The following is a 19,236-nucleotide window of genomic DNA, read 5'->3' on the forward strand; positions in this document are numbered from 1 at the left end:
CGGCCAATCAGCACTTCAGCAGCAGACAAAATGAACTTGTGCACTAGGTGAACACTAACAGAAACCCCCCCTCTTGACTAAGCTAAGGGACCACCTCCGCAGAGCGTAGGAGCTACTCACGCTGGCGCCCTATCTCTCGCAGCGCTATAGTTTCCCACTGGTGAAATAACAACTAGCTTAACCGTCCTTCCTACTGGAATGATGGAAAGCTGTCACGGAAACAGCGGAACTGCCTGCTAAACAGTAAAAAAAAAAAAAAAAAGAGAGAGAGAGAGAGAGAGAAGTACGAGAATTCATGGCGCTGTTCGATAATATGGCGGCACTCAGGCCAGTCGGAACACACAGCCATAAGCAGTAACCTACCAGTTACTTTCAAAAAGGCAGTCGAACAGCCCTACCAAGCCCTGGTCCGCCTATATCAGCCAACGACCGTTTGCTTTTCCTTCGGGAGAGTGGCAATTGCATATTGCAAATGGGTTAAAACGCAAAAATCGCTAGCTCTCGCAACCAACGAATGACCAACTAGAGAAACATCAGGGCTTGACAGTTACGAGCTCTAGAGATCAGGCAGAACTGGCTAAACAGTCTCGTTTGATCTGTGAGCAGAAAGTGAGGTGCAACTTGAAACAATCGAAATTGTGAAAGCAGCTTCGAGAAAACTAGGTATTGGCAGGGAGTAAGTTGCGTACTAATAAACACGCCTCATATGCCCCATGCTCACGTCTTCTTTTTTAATCCGAAGAAAGGCCAGTCTATAGACAATTGCAATTAATCGCAAAGCAAGAGTACACGTGGCAGCTGGATGGCCCTACATTCATTGGCAAGCGACTGCGGCCTATACGTACCACACTGTTTCGTGTCTGCTGAATTGAACGGGTTGTTTCAGAAGTGTTAGAGCGAAAACATCCCGGGGTCTCTGTTTGCGAACAGCGAAAGCGTATTCACCTATGCGGGCTTCGGACTGCGAGGCGCCGTCATCGGATCAGCCTGGCCGCTGCGTTCCCGAGTCTGCGTGCCCGGAGGCCCGACGCGAGCGGTCAAACTCGTGCGAGCAACTGGACCATGTGTGCTGCCGCCGGGAGTCGAGACCGCAGCGCTCCGCCGCCGACAAGGACCGCATGTTGGCGGTACTCCAGGAGAACAGGCTACGTATGCAGTCGCCTAGCAACCCTTGATTCGTCCCTTGTTTCTTAAGCACAACAGGTGTCCACAGACATAATTGCAGCCTCGCCTAATTACTGCCACCCCAACTATGGGCACCGTTCACTGTTCAGATGGCGCTACGACATTTCATGTTTCGCCCCAGTATTGCCGACGCCGGCCGCTAGAGAGGCGATGAAAATGATACGCCATTCCGAACGACAACGGCTTCCTTATCGTCGCTCGTTTGAGAGGTATGCCCTGCACTTTGATGATATCAAGTTCACAATTGTTCCCGCTGCTCATATCGATCGCGAACGCGTGCTATCATATGCAGAGCATGCGCACTTTTATATTTTCACAACTCGGACAGCCTTCTTTCGTGATAAGCGATCGAAAGTATATATCACGGCGAATGTATACAGCGTCTCTCCAGTTTTGCTGGTTATTACACTGGCCGTCCCAAAGCTTCACTTGTAGTGGCGCATAGATCGCGCGCAAACTGCAATGCACGGTGCCTATCCATTCTATTTCAAAGTAATGCACCACTGAAGTGGCTGGCGTGAGCCAGCCAGAAGCGCAATAGTGCGGCCGCGCGTCCTCCTGCGCCGCGTGCCCTCCGCGCCAGAACATAGTCCGCTCAGTCTCAAGCGCTAGCGCACGCGGCGCATAGCTTCCACTTTAGTGCTATACGTCATTATCAAACAGAGCGCCCAAAAGGCGAGACCCTGTATACAGAGCAGATACGTCGCTTAGTGCGACGTCATTACTCATAATAGAAAAGAAAATGCCCGCTAACAAGCGAGCACCGACGCTTATGTATTTCATCTCTTCGCGAACGCATTGTTTCTGTGGAAAAGTCAACCTCAAAGTGTGACATCAGTACGCCGCGTACAAAAAAAGCGTTGCCTTGTGTCGGTGGTTCAAGTAAAGTCAAAAAGACAGAAGCAAACAGTATTATGCTAGGCCAGATTAGTAAATTACACTGATCAGGGGCGTAGCCAGGGGGGGGGGGGGGGGGAGTTCACCCCCCCCCCCCCCGCCCCGAAATTTTGAGGTACAAGGCCGCTTCCTGTTTGCACCGGCGTAAATGAAGCAGAAATGAGTTGCACGTACTACTTAAAACTGCGTACACATGCCATATCTATGCTGTGCGGTGAAATATTCTGCACAATTCTGAATCTGCTGACGTAAAGGCAAATGACGGCTGCACGCTCGCACACAGCGGAAGACACAGCGGCCCATGCACTTGCCACAGAAAACGCAACCCTCTCGTATGAGGGAGCAGGGCGACGAAAGCTTCGCAAAAAAAAGAAAGAAAGAAAAAAGAAAAAACAAACCTTACGCGTTTATGCGCGTATTTAAGTTTTCTAGCGCAAAGACGCAGCGAACAAGCTATTGCTATGGGAGTCACACGTGCATTTCATGCGTGCATTTCACGTGCATTTCACGTGCATTTTCACGTGTATAGTCACACGGTACAGTACAGTCACACGTACACACACACAGTCACACATACAGTACACACACACAGTACACACACACAGTACAGTCACACACACATACAGTACACACACACACACAGTCACACATACAGTACACACACACAGTACAGTCACACACAGTACAGTCACACGTGCATTTTCACGTGTATAGCCGTCCTTGACTTGTGAAACGCACTTCGCCCCGACGAGGACGACGCCATATACGCTTAACGGAGCAATTAATGATGTCTTCTAGACTGGTCCATTCAGTGGCGCGATGAGAGACCGTTGCTCAAACGCCCACTGTACCTGTCATACTTACTGTATTTTACTGAGCTTACTTTACTTTTTCCTTTATTGTTTCACAAGGACACGCACACGCGAAGGGCGGGGGGGGGGGGGGGGTCGGGGGGGGGGGTGGTCGGGGGGGGTGGTCGGGGGGGGGGGGGTGGTCTTATGTCTTGGATATACATGTATAGAGTCTGTGTAAACTACTGATATTTATTATCGATCACGTCACGTAGAGAAAAGCAGGCGCGTGCCCCCCCCCCCCCCCCCGGTCTGGCCGGCGAACCCCCCCCCCCCCCCGAAAAAAATTTCTGGCTACGCCCCTGACACTGATGCACCACCAAATGCATTGCCAGGACGTAAAAAGAAAGATGGCGGGTGGCGACAAGAAGGCGCCTTGGGCGGCAATGACAAGTTGGCATTCCCGCACCAGCTCATATTAACGTTGCAGACTATGGGAAATATAGCGGAGACTAGCAAATTTGTTCGTTGATTCTTCTTAGAAATAGAGAAACGCTTTATTAGAAATTCGAGAATAAACGGATAGTACGTCAGGCAACTGTTTGTTATAGGCTTCCCGCGCACTAAAAGGAACCACTACGTGAGAATTTACTGCGTGATCCGTGACGTCGTTGGCTCGTATTAAAAAAAAAAAAAAAACTTTGACCATCACTTTCTACAATAACAAACAGCCCCGCCCATAAAATAAAAAAAAGGCGTGAAACAATATCTGTGCTCAAACCTGAAAGTGATGCCTTTTACTGGTGTGGCTCTTCACGCAGCAGCATAGTGGCACATGTCCGATGCCATTACAGGCTACACAGCGTGTTAAATTTTAAGGGTGCCAGAAATTCTTGCGCATCGTCGTATGTCGCGTCGGCGTTACTCAGACCCACGTATAGCTACAACACCGTCTGAGAAGTTCAAGCGCAACTCTAAACCTTGCTATCGCAGGCAGTCATTCGCACTTCGTGCGAAACTGCCAATTTTTTTGATCACCTGGAACCTTCATGAAAATTGTCTTACGCCAGAATTGCAAGCTCTTGAGAAGCAGGTGTCAACCAATCGTAGCGTGGTACATGTCAATTGCAAAGGCGGCCGACCAATGGCAAACAGTTTTTATTTATTTATTTATTTATTTATTTATTTATTTATTTATTTATTTATTTATTTATTTATTTATTTATTTATTTATTTATTTATTTATTTATTTCAGTATACCCTAAAGGCCCTCAGTTGAAGTGTATTACATAGGGGGGAATGCAACATCATCAAAGCTAACATTACAACAATATAGAAGGTAAAAAAGAGGGGAGAAAAACATTAATGGCAATCACACTCAGCAAATAGAAACAAAACATCTAAGAAAACATCGTAAGCCCAACTTGTGTCAAAGTTTCGTTTTATGTAATGCAGAACAATGCAATGGTTATACAATGCAAAACACTGAAATTTAGCACTACGAAACAGTTCTTTTAACTGTAAGTAAATATAAAAACCTAGACAAGAAGATAAAAAAACAGGGAGAGCGATAAAAAGGGACGAGCGCGGTTGAAGAGCATTTTAGGGCATAAGATACGACCGAACAAATTTCTGAAATTGATTAAAGTCGAGTTATGTTGCGATGTCAGATGGCAGGTTAATTATTCCACTCGGTTGTAGTGTGTGGTATGAACGAATGAGCGTATCGTGATGTGCGGCAATAAACGCGTTTTAGTTTGAAAGGATTATCATGAAGAGGGAGTATAACGGACGGGGTATGAAAAAAATCTTCATGAAAGAACGGGTGGTGATAAAGCTTATGAACGAGTGTTAAGCGTGCTAGTTTGCGACGAACTGACAAATTCTCGAGTTCAGCACGCTGTTTTAACTGCTTGACGCTAGTTGTTGGTGAATAGTCAGAAAAAAATCAATCTCGCAGTACGATTTTGCAGAGCTTCAATATCATTAACAAGGTACTCTTGTTCTGGGTCCCATAAGGCCGACGCGTACTCAACCTTTGGTCGAATTAATGTAGTGTATGCTAGTTTCCTAATGTGGGGTGAGGCGTGTGTTATAGACTACGTTTGATGAGGCCCAGACAGCGGTTAGCAGATGCTATAATGGTTTCAATGTGGCTCTTCAACGTAAGATCACTTCAGAACCGGAGCCCTAGGTACTTATAACTAGAAGCAAACTCAACGTTAGTGTCGTTTAATACGTAGGAAGTATGAAGTCTAGTAGTTCGATTAGTAAAAGACATAAATTTAGTCTTTGAGAGATTTAGTGACATTAACCAAGTATCGCACCAAGCGCTTACAGAGTTAAGGTCAGTTTGAAGAGCCTCTTGATCAATTACAGAAGAAATATTACGGTAAATTACGCAGTCATCTGTGAAAAGTCTGATTCTGGATGAAACGCTGTCTGGTAAATCATTAATAAAAACAAAAAAGAGTAATGGCCCAGGAACGCTGCCTTGCAGTACGCCTGACGTCACCTGGCCACATGAAGAGTTAAAATTGTTTACCGATGTGAACTGCATCCTGCAAGATAAGAAGTCTTTAATCCATGGGAGAACTAGAGGATGAATGTTATACCTTGCTAACTTTGTCAGAAGACGATGGTGTGGAACACGGTCGAATGCCTTCGAGTAATCAAGAAATATTGCGTCGACCTGAATACCAGCATCTATGGATGCTGGTATCAGGTCATCAATAAAGTCAGCTAACTGAGTGTCGCACGTATATCCCTTGCGGAAACCATGCTGATACCTAAAAATTAAGTTGCTCTCTTCCAAATAATTGATAACCTGCGACTTACAAAAAACAAGTTTTGGTCGCTATCTCGTTTAGAGCCCCTCGACGAAAAGGCACTACACGTAAAAAAATTACTAGGGGTTGATATAATCTCGACCGGGTGAGGTGGGCCGTCACCGCAGGAACCAGGAGACGACGATGAAGGCGGGCATCCTGATGATGAAAAAAAATAGAAAAGATTGTATTCACTTCATTGGTACATGGTTTTGACTCTATCCGAGTCTCGAGCGGTTCTGATTAACACGGGGGTCAGGACGGCCTTAAATAACCCGTCGTGGTAGCCGATGTCTCCTTCGGGGAACTTGTGGAAGTGCCAGTCCTCTGTCGGGTGGTCAAGTTGACGACCTCCTCTCCCTCGGGTCCTCTTTCTTGGTAGCTCGCCTTTTTCGTCTGCTCAGGTCGTAGAGGTGTGACGCTTTCTCGGGGAGGAAAGGGATTTTCTCGTCATGGGAAAGGCGCTCGGGCTCGTTTCCCACATTTTAGAGGTACAGTTTCCAGGAAGATCACAACCGCCTCTGGGGATGTAGATAATTGCCCCGACACGGGAACGTGCGCGGGTTTGGTTTCCCCCATTGACCTCTCGAATTCCTTGCCGATCATAACAGGGTCCCTTATGCTAAAACTAAGACGACTTGAAGCCGAAAGCCCAAGCGCCACTAACTCAATGAGACGACAACCACTTTTTTTTTTTTTGCTGAGCCATCATAACTCTTAAACCACAATTTACAGTAATTTTTGTAAGTTCATGTTTTTTTTTTTGCAAGTCACCCTTTCTATTATTCACCAAACAGGAACCTTGACTAAGCACATTTTTTTGCTGAGTCACTCTCACTTGGACCCTCGAATCCCACATATATTTTTGCAAGTCCCCCACTCCATAACCATTTGATTCACTCCTAATTCACACTTGATTAACTCTTGATTCACCCTATCACTGCTTGGTTCACCTTCATTGACTCTATCCCATCTCGGTTTTACTTCCCACACACTTGGTTTGCTCTATCACTCCAAATTCCCAATTTTCATCACTCTTGATTCACGCTATCACCACTTGATTCATCTTCATTCACTCTTAATTCATTCTCATTTACTCTTACTTATCTTAGCTCACTCTATCTCATCATTACCTTCCGTTTGACTCCTATCACCCAACTAAATTCCTTTAATTCACCATTAATTGTCTCTTATTCACTCTTCCCCACATTCATTATCACTTAAGTTCACTTGCTTAATCTATCTTCCACCCTTTTTCGCGGTTTTGTGCGCATTATAGCCTCTTATCCTAAGAGGGTCATCTCTTTTCGACGACGCGGTTTTGAAACGGCCTTGAAACGGAGACCTCACCATGGGACATACTCGTATGTGGTTTTCGCCTTAAAAACAAGCGCAGAGACAGAAAACTAATCTATGACCTAGCTTGGCGTTCGAGCGGTAGCGCTATAGTCCCAGCAACTGCAGACGGTGGCGTCCGAAAGGTGGCGCAGTCGTATGCGATAGCCGTCGACAAAACACACATTAAGCTACCGCTGCCATTCCAGTCCCCGAGTCATTCTTACGTATGCATACGAAGGGCTTCGTGATACACGTCAGACGGCCAACATTTCGCGATAATAACTGAACGCTTTCCAGTGTGCGGCCGGAATCCTCCCAGCAAGGACGGCAAGAAACGGTTCCCAGTGCATTACGTGCTTGGAGGAAGGAGCGTCCGCAGTCACGGAGAGTACCCGTTCGTGGTAAGTGGATACCTTCCCTTGCCCAGGGCGTTTCCAAAGTAAAAAAAAAAAAAAAAAATGAAACATGTTCTAGCCCCAAAATAAAATAATTCATCTCTTTTTTTTTGCATATATCTTGCTGTTGTGCACTCCATACACATGACGGATTAACCAGCGTGTACGTCCTAACTTCCACGTGCACGTGCGCCGTACGTTACATTGCGAGGCATGAGACCCTCTTAACACGTGCAGATGCTCTGAAAGTGCAGCCGCTTCTGCACCAGTCTCGGAATTGAGGAAGCCTAAGTTTGATCGCGGCTGGTGTTCCTATTATTATTTACATGTTTATCGGTAACAACGCTTACAGTTGCAATCGTAACCTTGTGCGCTACAAGACCGCATAAGACAATTTTAATATTACGATGTCGTATTGTGGAGGAGCCAGCTTACACCAACAGATTGGGGAGCTACGCACTGGAGTTGGCTTCTCCACACAAAGCGTCGCATTTTGGCGAAGCGAGCTTTTACGAAACCATTCGGGACCCATGCACTAAAGGCGGCTTCTCCCCGGAAGGCATCGTGTGAGGAAGCGAGCTTTGACAAGCTCTTCAGGTAGCCACACATTAAAGACAGCTTCTCCACAAAAGACATCGTATTGTAGAGAAGCAATCTGACGAATGCTTTATGGAGCTATGCACTAAAGACGGCTTCTCCCCTGGACATACCACGGTGTGGGGAAGCGAGCTTTGAGGAGCGCTTTGTGGAGCTAAGCATGAAGAACCACTTCTCCTCACACGATGTGGTATTGCGGAGAAGCGTGCTTTGACAAACGCTTTTATTGCGATAGCAATCATATGGACACTTCAACCGGATTTCTGCCGTCGGCGTCGCCGTCGCCGTGATGTTCCGTATAGATTCCAAGGGCGATAAAATCGTCGCCGCGCGCCGTATGCGCGAGCGAAAGCGCGCGGGGGACGCGCGCTATCACGGAGGGCGAAACCCCCCCCCCCCCCCCCCCCCCGCGCGCTATCACGGAGAGCGAACGCTCGGCGGAAAGCAAACGTGACCGTCGCGCAAAAGACCGTGGGGGTATGGGAGGGAGGGAGGGAGGGAGGCGGGGCGGCGCTGTGCTCCGGCACCAAAGGCGTATCTTGCCACTCAATCTCCCACGCGAAAGCAACAAAGCGAGAAAAAAAAGGGGGGGGGGGGCAGCTTCTCTTCTGCCAACAACTTCTCCTTTGCGCTTTGCCCGGGGTTGCCGGTCGTCCGCACCGTCTCTTATCTCCACACGGCTCTGACCTTTCTATGCGCTGTGCATTCGCCGCTCAGTTTACGCGCGAACCTGCGCTTGCTGCCAGCGTTTTGACAGTCGTTGGCTGCAGTCATTCAGTGTGATCTATTCATGTTTGCTTGTGCGCGCTAGAACACGTACGATTGTTAATTCAGTTAGTAAGCCAATGTGTCCAAGTTTATGCAGCCGATAAAACTACTATCCCTACCCCGAATAGCTCTCTACTAATTTGCTATCGCAATCGATGCTTCGCCTTTCGGGCGAAACTGCGACATTTTTTTTTAATTTAGGGCGCTAAGCACGCATGCACGCATCCACGGAGGGTCGCAAGCATCGTGCTCAATCTTTCGTATGTAAGACAATAATAGCGAATGCACTTGCGCGCATTTCATTTCACAGGCGCTGTTCAGGTGTTCCTTTCTTCAAGGTACAGATGCTTTTATGAAAAGCTGAAATATGATAGTAAATGAAAATGGGGATATATATAACGCGTCATTAATGGAGGTCGAGATGTGGCGCCGCTGCGTAACTACTATCTAAACATGGTTCTGAAAGACGTGAAAACACGGGCAGAAGTAGAACGTTAAATGACGACACAAAGCGTGTCCTTTTCGTTCTACTTGTGTCCTTGTTTAGACGCCTGCCATGCAGCTCCTTTTATCCTTACAAACTTACAGACGTTCTAAAATACATGCTAAACATGCTGTGGCACTGAAACTCAGCGCCCGCGAGAATGAATAACGCCGGTATCACTGGCGAACATGGTGAAAAAAGTGAGGGCGTATTGTGGGCTATCTTTACGTGTTCGCGCTTCAGTCTATGTCAGTTGCACACAGCGTTTGCGGCTGTAGACGAACCAACGCCACATCGCTAGCTACGTTACGCGACGGAAATACCCTTGTTTCAACACGAAGTATATTTAAAACAGACCCACAGTGCTACCTGTGGATTGACTGATGGATCGATAGAGTTCAATTGATTATTCACACACAAGAAAAATGTACGATGGTGGGATAAGAGAAACGGATATAGCATTCGGAACCCTATAACTGCCTCGATGATTTGCGGGCACCTGGAATGTCCCGCGACAAAAGATCAGAACAGAGCTGGTATTATGTCTATAAAGGGTGAATGGAGGACTAGATTATGAAATATGCCGGCCGAGTAGAAAGAGCAGAGGTGATCGACCGCTGTGTGCGTTTGTAGCATCCTTGATTCGTTCGAAGCAGCGGCGCAACGCTCTCACCTTAGACGTTCGCGTTTCTCGTGCGCTTGCTTTTTTCGCGCTAGCAAAGATCGAGGATGTGCCCCTCTCGGTGGCAGTTGTCAGCTTGCTCCCTCCTTAATCCCTTTGTGTCCTTGTGTGTATATGTGTACAAATCAAATAATAATAATAATAAGATCGAGGAATTAAGTCACGCCAATATGCTCCCGTAGAATTAATTTCCTTTCTGAGTCACTTGCAGGATATGTTAAGCCTCGCGACGTCTGAGCACAGACATCTCTTCTCTCCAGGTGGCAGTGTTCCGCGACAAGATCAAGGTGGATAACTTCTGGTGCGGCGGGGCCCTGATCACGAAGCAGGTGGTTCTGTCGGCGGCACACTGCTTCTACAAGGCGTGAGTATTGCTTATCCCATTTGTATATATGCTACATCTCATGGCCACTCAATAGGGCGAGTGGCTGGGTGTTCCGGTGCCAGCAGCGCTATATCGAGGGAAAAACAAAAATGACGGGTAGCTAACCATGCTGAAGCTTGCTTTTCCAAAATATAATCGATCATTTTAACGTGATCGACATGATCTTGGGAAATCAAGGCTTGTCTTTCTCGTACTTTTACCCTTACCCCAAGACTGGTCAATTCTTAAGTTATGTACCCTTCCGGAGAAAAACTATAATCATACAATTTCAATGTACGCCACGCATATGATGGTCAGCTGGAAAGAATTTGCATTTCTTTTTCTGGTACACAAGCGTCAACCTCGGCTCCTTTCCTTCCAACTCCCTTCTAGCGCCTCTAGATACCTCAAATGATACGTACAAGTCATGCCTGGCAGACACAAATGACCTCTCTACAATCAATGCCATTCTACGGAACACTTCGTTTTGGTCAGGGCTCAGGCCATGTGCTCACGAAGGTTTCATTTCGACGGGAATTTAGGGCGCAGGCTCCTTTCCCGAGCGTGTAACCCCTGAAGGAAGCCGAACGCCAGGCCGGGGTACACTTGTGCCCATTTGAACCAGTGGGTGCTCGGCGGCGGTGGAAATCGAACCCACCACCTCCCGCATCCGAGGCGGGCGCTCTAGAACTATATAATAATAATAAATAATAACAATAATAAGGAGAGCCATTGGCGAAGTCTGGCAACTCTCTTCTTTCTTTCCCTTTGTCTATCCATGCAAGGTACCAAGTTTTACGCTACCGTTCTCTCGATCGACGCAGGAATGACACGGAGTTCTTCGTGCGCATGGGCAGCCTGGACATATCCAAGAGCCGCGTGCGGGGCGCAATGACGCAGACGGTGGAGCGCAAGGTCAAGCACGTCCACCTGCACCCGGCCTACAACGGCAAGCAGCAGAACAGCGACGTGGCGCTGCTGCTTCTGCACAAGGACGCGGGCGTGAGCGAGTCCCAGATGCCGGCCGCCTGCCTCCCCGACGAAGACGAGCCGCCCGCCGCACACCAGGGCGTCATCCTCGGCTGGGGACACAACGGGTTCGGTGCGTATACGTATATGATAAGAAGCCCCAACGTCGGCGCGCACGGTCAACCGCAGGGTGAAACAATCGCAGTTTCGTTCAAAGAGCAAATGAAGCTATACAGCGATGGCTTTTAAAGAGTTCAGCTTTTCTTTTGGAACTAACCGCGATTTTCTTGCCTAACAGTTTTCATGGGCCGATCCCGAAGATAATGCAGTCTAACAAGGTGGTAAAAACCGCACGGTGGTACGATACCACTGCGCAGCTGGTACCGGTGTGATGGGGATGATCCACTCATTCACGCACACGCACCAAACGTCTTCGCCGTCCCGCCAACAACGTATGGGCGAAAGGTGCGGCGTACGCGTCTGGCTACGCATCCGCGTCAGCTCGCGTCTGACTGAGGAAAAAGAGGCTACATTTGTGGTCGTTTGTAAAGAAAGAAAGAAAGGCAGGGAAATTAACCAGATGTAGTTCTGGTTGCCTACCCTGCGACTCTCACGTTGACGAGATAAGTCCTCAATCCGACGCAACGTAACGAAGAGAAAAAAGAAAAGGCAACAAGGTTTCCTTTTATCCAGGGCTTCGAGGGATCACGGTTTTGCCACTAATACTATATCGAGTGCCTTTAGGAGGTGCACCCTTCGAAACAGCTTCAGCACCTCGTCTCAAAAATGAATGGCATGAGACATTTGAAGAGGCGTACGCACGTGCGAGACCTCGAATGTAGCGTGCTCTTGACGCTCCTGCAAAAATGTTTGCGCTTAGCCTCTCGGTTCTGGGCCAATGGTAGTGAACTACACACAGTGGCGTAGTAACGGTGGGGGGCATGGTATTAGTTGGTAGTTGGGGTGGTGTCATATATGTCTGAAGCCTCCCCCCCCCCCCCTCTCTTTCCGGCGGCTTGACTGGGCGTAAATGGTAAAGAATGCTCGGTAACATCGCCACATAGAACTTCTTTGCGTCCCTCCCAAATCTTGCCGTTATTTTTCGCTTGTTCCCCACGGTATGTGTGTCATTTGCATCATGCGAAAGGAAGTTTTCCAAGTTAAAGCTAATCAAAACGTATCTGCGCTCCACCATGAGTGATGAAAGGCTATGAAACTTGACGAAACTTGGCCATAAACTTTACTATACTGTTATTAATGAGTTTGCAGAAACAAAGTGTCCTCCATATCATCTCCATTGCGACTGCAGACCAACAGTAGCGCAAGCTTTCGTTGGCAAGGGCTTCATTGCAGCCTTATATATATATATTTGCATGGTGACGCCAGGAATCGATGCGCATCGTGATCTATTCTGTTCCCAACCCTGTGGCGGTACCGCAGCACGTTTGTCAATAGCAGCAAATAAAGAATGGTTTATGGATCAGAATGAAGGGAAGTCGTAATTGTCATAGCATTGGCGCCTGCGCAGCAGGGAAGCAGGTGGCGTTTTCTAATAGGGTGGGCAGATCAGCGTCGCTGACACAGTATTTAATGTTCGTTTGGGCTCAGGGCTGCCCACAGCCAAAATATACTGCACGCCGTAGTACCTACGACGACTTTTGTGATGTTGTTGGGCAACATGTGACAGTCGGGCTTCAATTTTGCAAATGCAATATTGTTTCTAAAATCACTAATTAAAACATTATTAAAATATTTTTGTTACTTGCGAGCCATATTTACCACGATGCCGCATCTGTATTGGCAGCCAAGCCTTACAGTCTGACAGCAGATGAATGTGCAAATGCGCTTATCACAAATTATCAGTGCAATACTGTGTTATTTGGTGCAGATAAAAAGAACATCGTGTGTACCTGCTACATTCTCGATCTCTGGGAACAAAAGCGAAGGAGGAGGAGGGGGGGACATGGGCGGTATCCAAGGTGGCTGTGCTGGTGCTGAAACATTAGCCCCTCCCCGGGAATTTTCGATATCCTCGCCTTCCTGACTACACCCGGGGGAGGGGGGTGTCAGAAGACCTATGGGCCCCGGGTGCCAGACGACCTAGCTACGCCATTGACTACACATACGGTGGCAAAGTGTCAACTTTTCTGCGCGCGCGTTTCTCTGACTTGATCTGCAGGAGGGAAACTGCAGACGAACCTTCAGGAAGCCGACGTGCCCCTCGTGAGCAACGAGCAATGCGACAAGCTCTACAAGACCCTCGGAACTTACAAGACCGTCTTTCAACACGGCGTCGATCAGGACTTCCTCTGCGCAGGAAACATCACTGAAGGCGGAGTCGACGCCTGTCAGGTACGGTGTATAGCCAAGTTTTATGTGATTGCAGAGTTCTCGCGCACTAAACACAGGACGTCGAGGAAACGCATTTAATTTTGGCCGCGATTCCCGCATTCTCGAAAATGAGCGCCAATGTTAAAATGCCAATGCAACTGCAATATACTAAACCTAAATTCAGCATGGTTTACAATAGAAACCAATTCAAAACCGATAAGCTTTTTTTTTTTTTTTTTTTTTTTGCCAACGAAAGCCGTGTCCTCTGCCGTCCCGCCCTTCCCTATTCGAGCTCCGCATTTGCAAGCGCAAAGTGCGTACATGGCACAAGCCACGTGGCAGCGTAGCTGTTAAAGAGCAAACCCATGTTCGCGGGCATTACTTCCCAAAGTTCCAACGAACCTTGGTGGAGAAGGCGAGCGCCATGGTAGCTGGCGGAAAGCCCTTCCCAAAGTGCTTAAAGATCTTCTAGTAAATTTCCGCAGACTTGCTTTATTCCCTGCGGAGGCTTATATATATATATATATATATATATATATATATATATATATATATATATATATATATATATATATATAAAGCATCAGCGAAATAGATCGCATTCGGATATCCTTGCCGGTTGACGCTGTTTCATGACGTACGAACTCCTGCGTTCGGTAAATAACTTTTGTGCTAGGGCATTTTGGACGCGCGTGTGTGTTAATGTGTGCATGTGATTTCGTTTTCTCACTTCTATTCCTTCATCTGGCACCATTTCACCTAGAGTATTGCGTCCCAAGCCTATCGCTAGGCTAGTATAACCTATCCATAATACCACTCAACTTCCTTGCTCCCACTTACATTGATCTGTTTAATCAAGTTCCCTTGCTTTACAAGCTAACTGTACAACGTCGGTGTTGTCCAGAACAGCACTACAGAAAGAGGCATGTAAACCTGCCACTGGCTAATTGCGTACGGCACGAACTCTTCTACGAACAGCACGACTCCGGTGGACCGCTGGCAGTGCGAGTGAAACGAGACGGCAAGGCCGTGTGGGAGGTGGTGGGGGTCGTGTCCTTCGGCGTCCAGTGCGGCCTGCCGGGATACCCGGGCGTATACACTCGCGTGGCTACCTTCGTGCCCTGGATCCTACAGTCCGCCGGAAAGATCGCCAAGATCAAAGGGAAGCCCGCCGCGGCCCTACGACAGCGCCCCAAACCTTAGCCAATGCTCTGTCTATATAGTAGGCTCAGCAGCATGTGCCTGCCTACGATCCGACCGTAACGCCGTAACTCGTGGTGTTACTGTGGTCGTTGCGCACCAGACTTCTGGCGAAACACGGCTCACACTGTAGTAGCTGGTTGTGATTACACTTGTCAACTGTTCGAAGAAATTTGCGCACGAACGTGCACCTCCATGTACAGGGTCGTCCACTCATAGTACGAACACGGCGCAGCGTGGCCGCGCCGAGTGCGCTGGTACTCCGCGGAGCTCGGCCACGCTGAGCCGCCTTCGTACCAAGAGTTAGTGGACGACCCTGTACATGCGTGCAACCCGTTATGTACACAAACTTGCTTGCCTTGTTGCGCTCTTTTCAAGGCGACTGGGCTCTGCGACCGATTTTGAATCCGCAGTGAACGCTGTTGTGTGTGTACACGCATTCCCTCCTATTCCTTTTCACTTTCTTCCCCCGTACCCCTTCCCCAGAGTAGGGTAGAACGCGTGCTCGAAGTATAATAGACGGTGCAGAAATATACGAATTTCAGAGGTGCGCCTGTCCTTTCCCACGAGACCGGGCTCCTGAAAACCAACAGCTGTACAATGATGACTCGTTTGCTTCATGCTAACACCGGCACAGGGAATCTAAGAAGCTTCATTTGAACGGAACTGCAATAACAAATGTAGGGAGTCTCAGAGCCACACGTCAATTCAGAGGGGATCAGCGGATGGATAGAACCACACCGCATTGTCGTTGTTTGGGTTTTACGTGCTCTCATCTAAGCGCTCTCTCTCTAGCGGCTTAGTGCGTGTGTGAGCTGCATGCGCATTAAGCATAAACCCTTTCATTTGCATTTTAAAGCTCTCTCTCTCTCTTAAAGTGATAGCTTTATTTAGTTACTTCACCGACTTCCGATCGTTGGTGCTTCTTGCTTTATAGACCAAAAGGGTAGCATGATAAACAGAAGAGTAGGAGTCTAGGAGAGTAGCGTAATGCGCAGGTGCGGAGGCGGAGAGAGCGTAATGCGCGATTGGAGAACATTCGCGGTGGCGTCACCTATATAAGAGAGGCGATAAAAAGAAAGGCGTGCGCCCAACACAGATGTGTGTCATGACATCACCGCCAAAACCATGTCTGGTTTCGAACTTATCAACTCTGCCACGTCTCGAAGTGAAGATACCGTCACAATATATTGCATTGTGCTTAGTGTATGGCGTTGGAGGTAGATTGCAGGGTCTAACGAGGAAGTTATTGTTGACTTTGAGAATTATGTACGATTGTTTCTGCAACAATTTTTTACCATTTCATCCCACTGCGTGCACCTTTATGTAGAGCCCATGGCAATGACACGTGTAGGCTGCAACAGCACATCACACAAAATGAAACGAGTGCTCGTGACCCCAGACTTCTTACATCATAGTAACAGGGAGTGAGTGATTTTTCCCTAGTGTTCGGTTGTTCGGTGGTATGTTGATAACATTCTGGAGGAACAGTGCACATGCAGAGAAGCGAACACAGAACTCCCTGCTATGCCCACCCCCCTCTCCCCCAACTCCAGCTTCTTTGGCACCTCTGACACTCCCCGACATCAACCAGGCCCCGGTCCAACTTTCCACACCACTTTTAAGAATACTGTCTACTTCCGTTATTTCGATCCCGGTTAATTAAATTTTTCGGTTAATTCGATCCTGACTGTAGGTTCCGGCCGGCGCTCATGCATTTCAATAGGAGTTTCAAAAAATACTTTCGTTATTTCGACCCTAAAATTGACCTTTGCCGGATAATTAAAACTTGGTAGAGTCAGCATGCACGCGCCTGACCAACTTTGGTGTAAAGCCTTAACTCTAGTGGCCCCAATAGCGACCCCTTTAGTGGCAACGTGTTTCGGTGAAGCTTAGGAGTCAGTGAACGAACGTCATCTCCTGTCGCAAACGCCTATTTTCGGCCTGCCCTAGGAAGATTTTCAAGCAATAACTATAGCTCACAATGCCTGATTACAGCATTTACCTGACTCTAACGTGCGATTTTTTTTTTTGTAAGAAAAGAAAATTAGGTCGAAAATTGCCAGCGGGCTGCAGTCGGACAGAAAACTAGAACTACCTTCGCGGCAGTTGTATGCTTTTCGGCAAAGCACGACTATTGCGGCAAAGCTGGCTTTAGGAAACTGGCCGCCATTGTGCAACACACATTAGACCTTTGCGTTTCTTTAAGCGAAGCTTTATAGGCTCAGTTGTGTCGGGGTCGAAGTCACGGCACCATCATCAGCATTGGCTCGGGCATCGTCGTCGTCTTCCGCAGATGTCTCATTGGCGCCCATCGGGTGGCGCACGCGCTGATGCCACTGCTCCCACGTTCGTCGTCATCATCTTCTGCCAAAGCTGGCGCCGTTGCCGCTCATCATTCCAGCGTTCCATTCTTCTGTCGTCGTAATGGGGAGGCATATGGGGGTATGAGCCGTTGCATAAAGAGGTATGACCCATTCACTGTCTTACGTGACGGTCCGATTTAATTTTGAAGCAATTTAATTTCGAAGAATCGCAAGCGGCAATGACGGACGAATGCTACTAACCACACCGCCGAGCAAACTCGAGACATCGATCACAAGCGACAACAGCAACAAGCAGAGAATCGTACAACGCAACGGAAGGAAAAGTAGTACAAAAGGGAAGAAAAAGTAGTGTCAGGTACACACACGACAAGCCTCGCTTACCCCTATTTTCTCAAAAGGTGAAGGTTTTTTTTTTTTTTGCTATAAATGCAGGTGTGCGTTAGATTTCTAGTTTGTTTAGGAGCTTTAATGTCATTTCTATGTTAGTTATCTACTTTCGACACATAGAAAGTGGACGCGCGTTTGATTCGAGGGCGTGCTAGAATGCGGCAAATGCTGTCAAATGAATCAGTGGTGTGTTTTGGCGTTTTCTCTGCATCTTGTTTAACTCGACCCACCGGATAATTCAATCAATTTAGTCGGTCCTGCCAGGGTTGAATTAAAGGAAGTTGACTATACATGGTTGGGAATTCAAAAGTAACATGAAAGAAATTAAAAGACAGGACATGCACAGCCTTGTTCCACGACACTCTTTGCTCTAGTCAGTTCGGTCTTGCTCACTCTTTTCTAGACATGAAGTTGCTCCTACCCGTCCAAAAAGGGTAAAAAACTACTCCTAAGGTTGTCTTTCGTGATACAGTGCACAGAACTATGATCTCCCGCATTGCCTGCGAAATTGCCCCACATGGCGGTCACGTGCCCAAATGTTATCGTGCCAAATTAAAGAAACTGAGTGAGATTGGACTTTTCTGTGCCTTTTATCGTTAGAGAAAGTATCAGCGTCGAAGACTCGAGAAATTGTAATATGGTGCATTACATCAGTAGTGACATATTTTCGAAGTTGTAGAAACTCTACATGCTTATCGCGTGTAAAAGAACCACACTTATCAAGTACAAAAGTTGGCAGACGCAGCAAAATTTGCTCTGTGTCATGAAGTCACAATAATGTCAATGACGCCAGATCCGGATATCGAGATCAACTTTAGTATCAAATTAAATTATCTCACAAGCATTTCTGGAGTTTCATACTTGCTAAATGTCATCCTCTTATGTGCGAGAAGCATGTAGAAAAGTTTCTATAACTTTGAAAATATGAGTGAGTACTGCTATAAAGGGATTGCTTTATTTTTTCTATTTAGCACAGCTGATTGCTTATGCTAATATCCATTCAATATTTAAACTGACACCACTGCCTAATATTACAAAGCTTGTAAAGTGGCGTAGTCTGAGTATGTTTGTACTTCCAAGAGTGATTTGTACGCAGCAGAAAGGACAGTCGGAAAAGGCTCAAATGGTCATGGATGTGAATCCAGTGTATGCATGCCAGGAGCGTCATCAAGTGCAGTTTTGGCAGTGCTCAATGAACAACTATACCTAAATATGAAATTCTATCATTCTATTATATTGCCCAGTACTGAAGCATCAACTCTAGCTCTGTATTTCCCAACAATTCTAAATTTCAAGTAATGGAAGTTATTGTGAGAACTCTTCTGAACTTCAATTCCTATTTATTGCATTAATAACCAATTAATAAAATGTGATAGTCACTATTGATACAATGGCATGCATATGCAAGTAAATATAAATCTCAAATCAATTATGGAATTATTATGATGCACCATTCTTAGCTTCCTAATGATCTGCTGGCACTAATTATTAAAAATGCACTGCACACATTTGCATTTTTAGTGCCATTGTATGTACAAAGTAAATAAAAAATGTGGGCTGTTTTCTGCAATGGCACAATTAAAAAAAAAAAGAAGGAAAAGCTTTAGAGAGATTAAAATGAAACAAATTTGTGTATCTAAGCAAGCTCAGGGATTTACTCTTGTACAGCAATAAACATATCCATGCAACGCAC

General features: G+C 47.0%; 1 protein-coding gene across 1 annotated transcript; it reads left to right on the forward strand.

Annotated features, from left to right (window-relative positions):
* The first annotated feature begins 332 nt into the window (after window positions 1-332).
* On the forward strand, window positions 333-19,232 carry LOC125944691 (clotting factor G beta subunit-like). The gene is made up of 6 exons (XM_049665535.1): window positions 333-1,149; window positions 7,337-7,440; window positions 10,226-10,329; window positions 11,154-11,431; window positions 13,478-13,650; window positions 14,608-19,232. The coding sequence occupies exons 1-6, from the start codon at window positions 948-950 to the stop codon at window positions 14,830-14,832; spliced, it is 1,086 nt and encodes a 361-aa protein (XP_049521492.1). The 5' UTR covers window positions 333-947; the 3' UTR covers window positions 14,833-19,232.
* Window positions 19,233-19,236: the final 4 nt, after the last annotated feature.

Source organism: Dermacentor silvarum, chromosome 4 (genome assembly GCF_013339745.2).
Source record: "Dermacentor silvarum isolate Dsil-2018 chromosome 4, BIME_Dsil_1.4, whole genome shotgun sequence".
NCBI lineage: Eukaryota > Metazoa > Arthropoda > Arachnida > Ixodida > Ixodidae > Dermacentor > Dermacentor silvarum.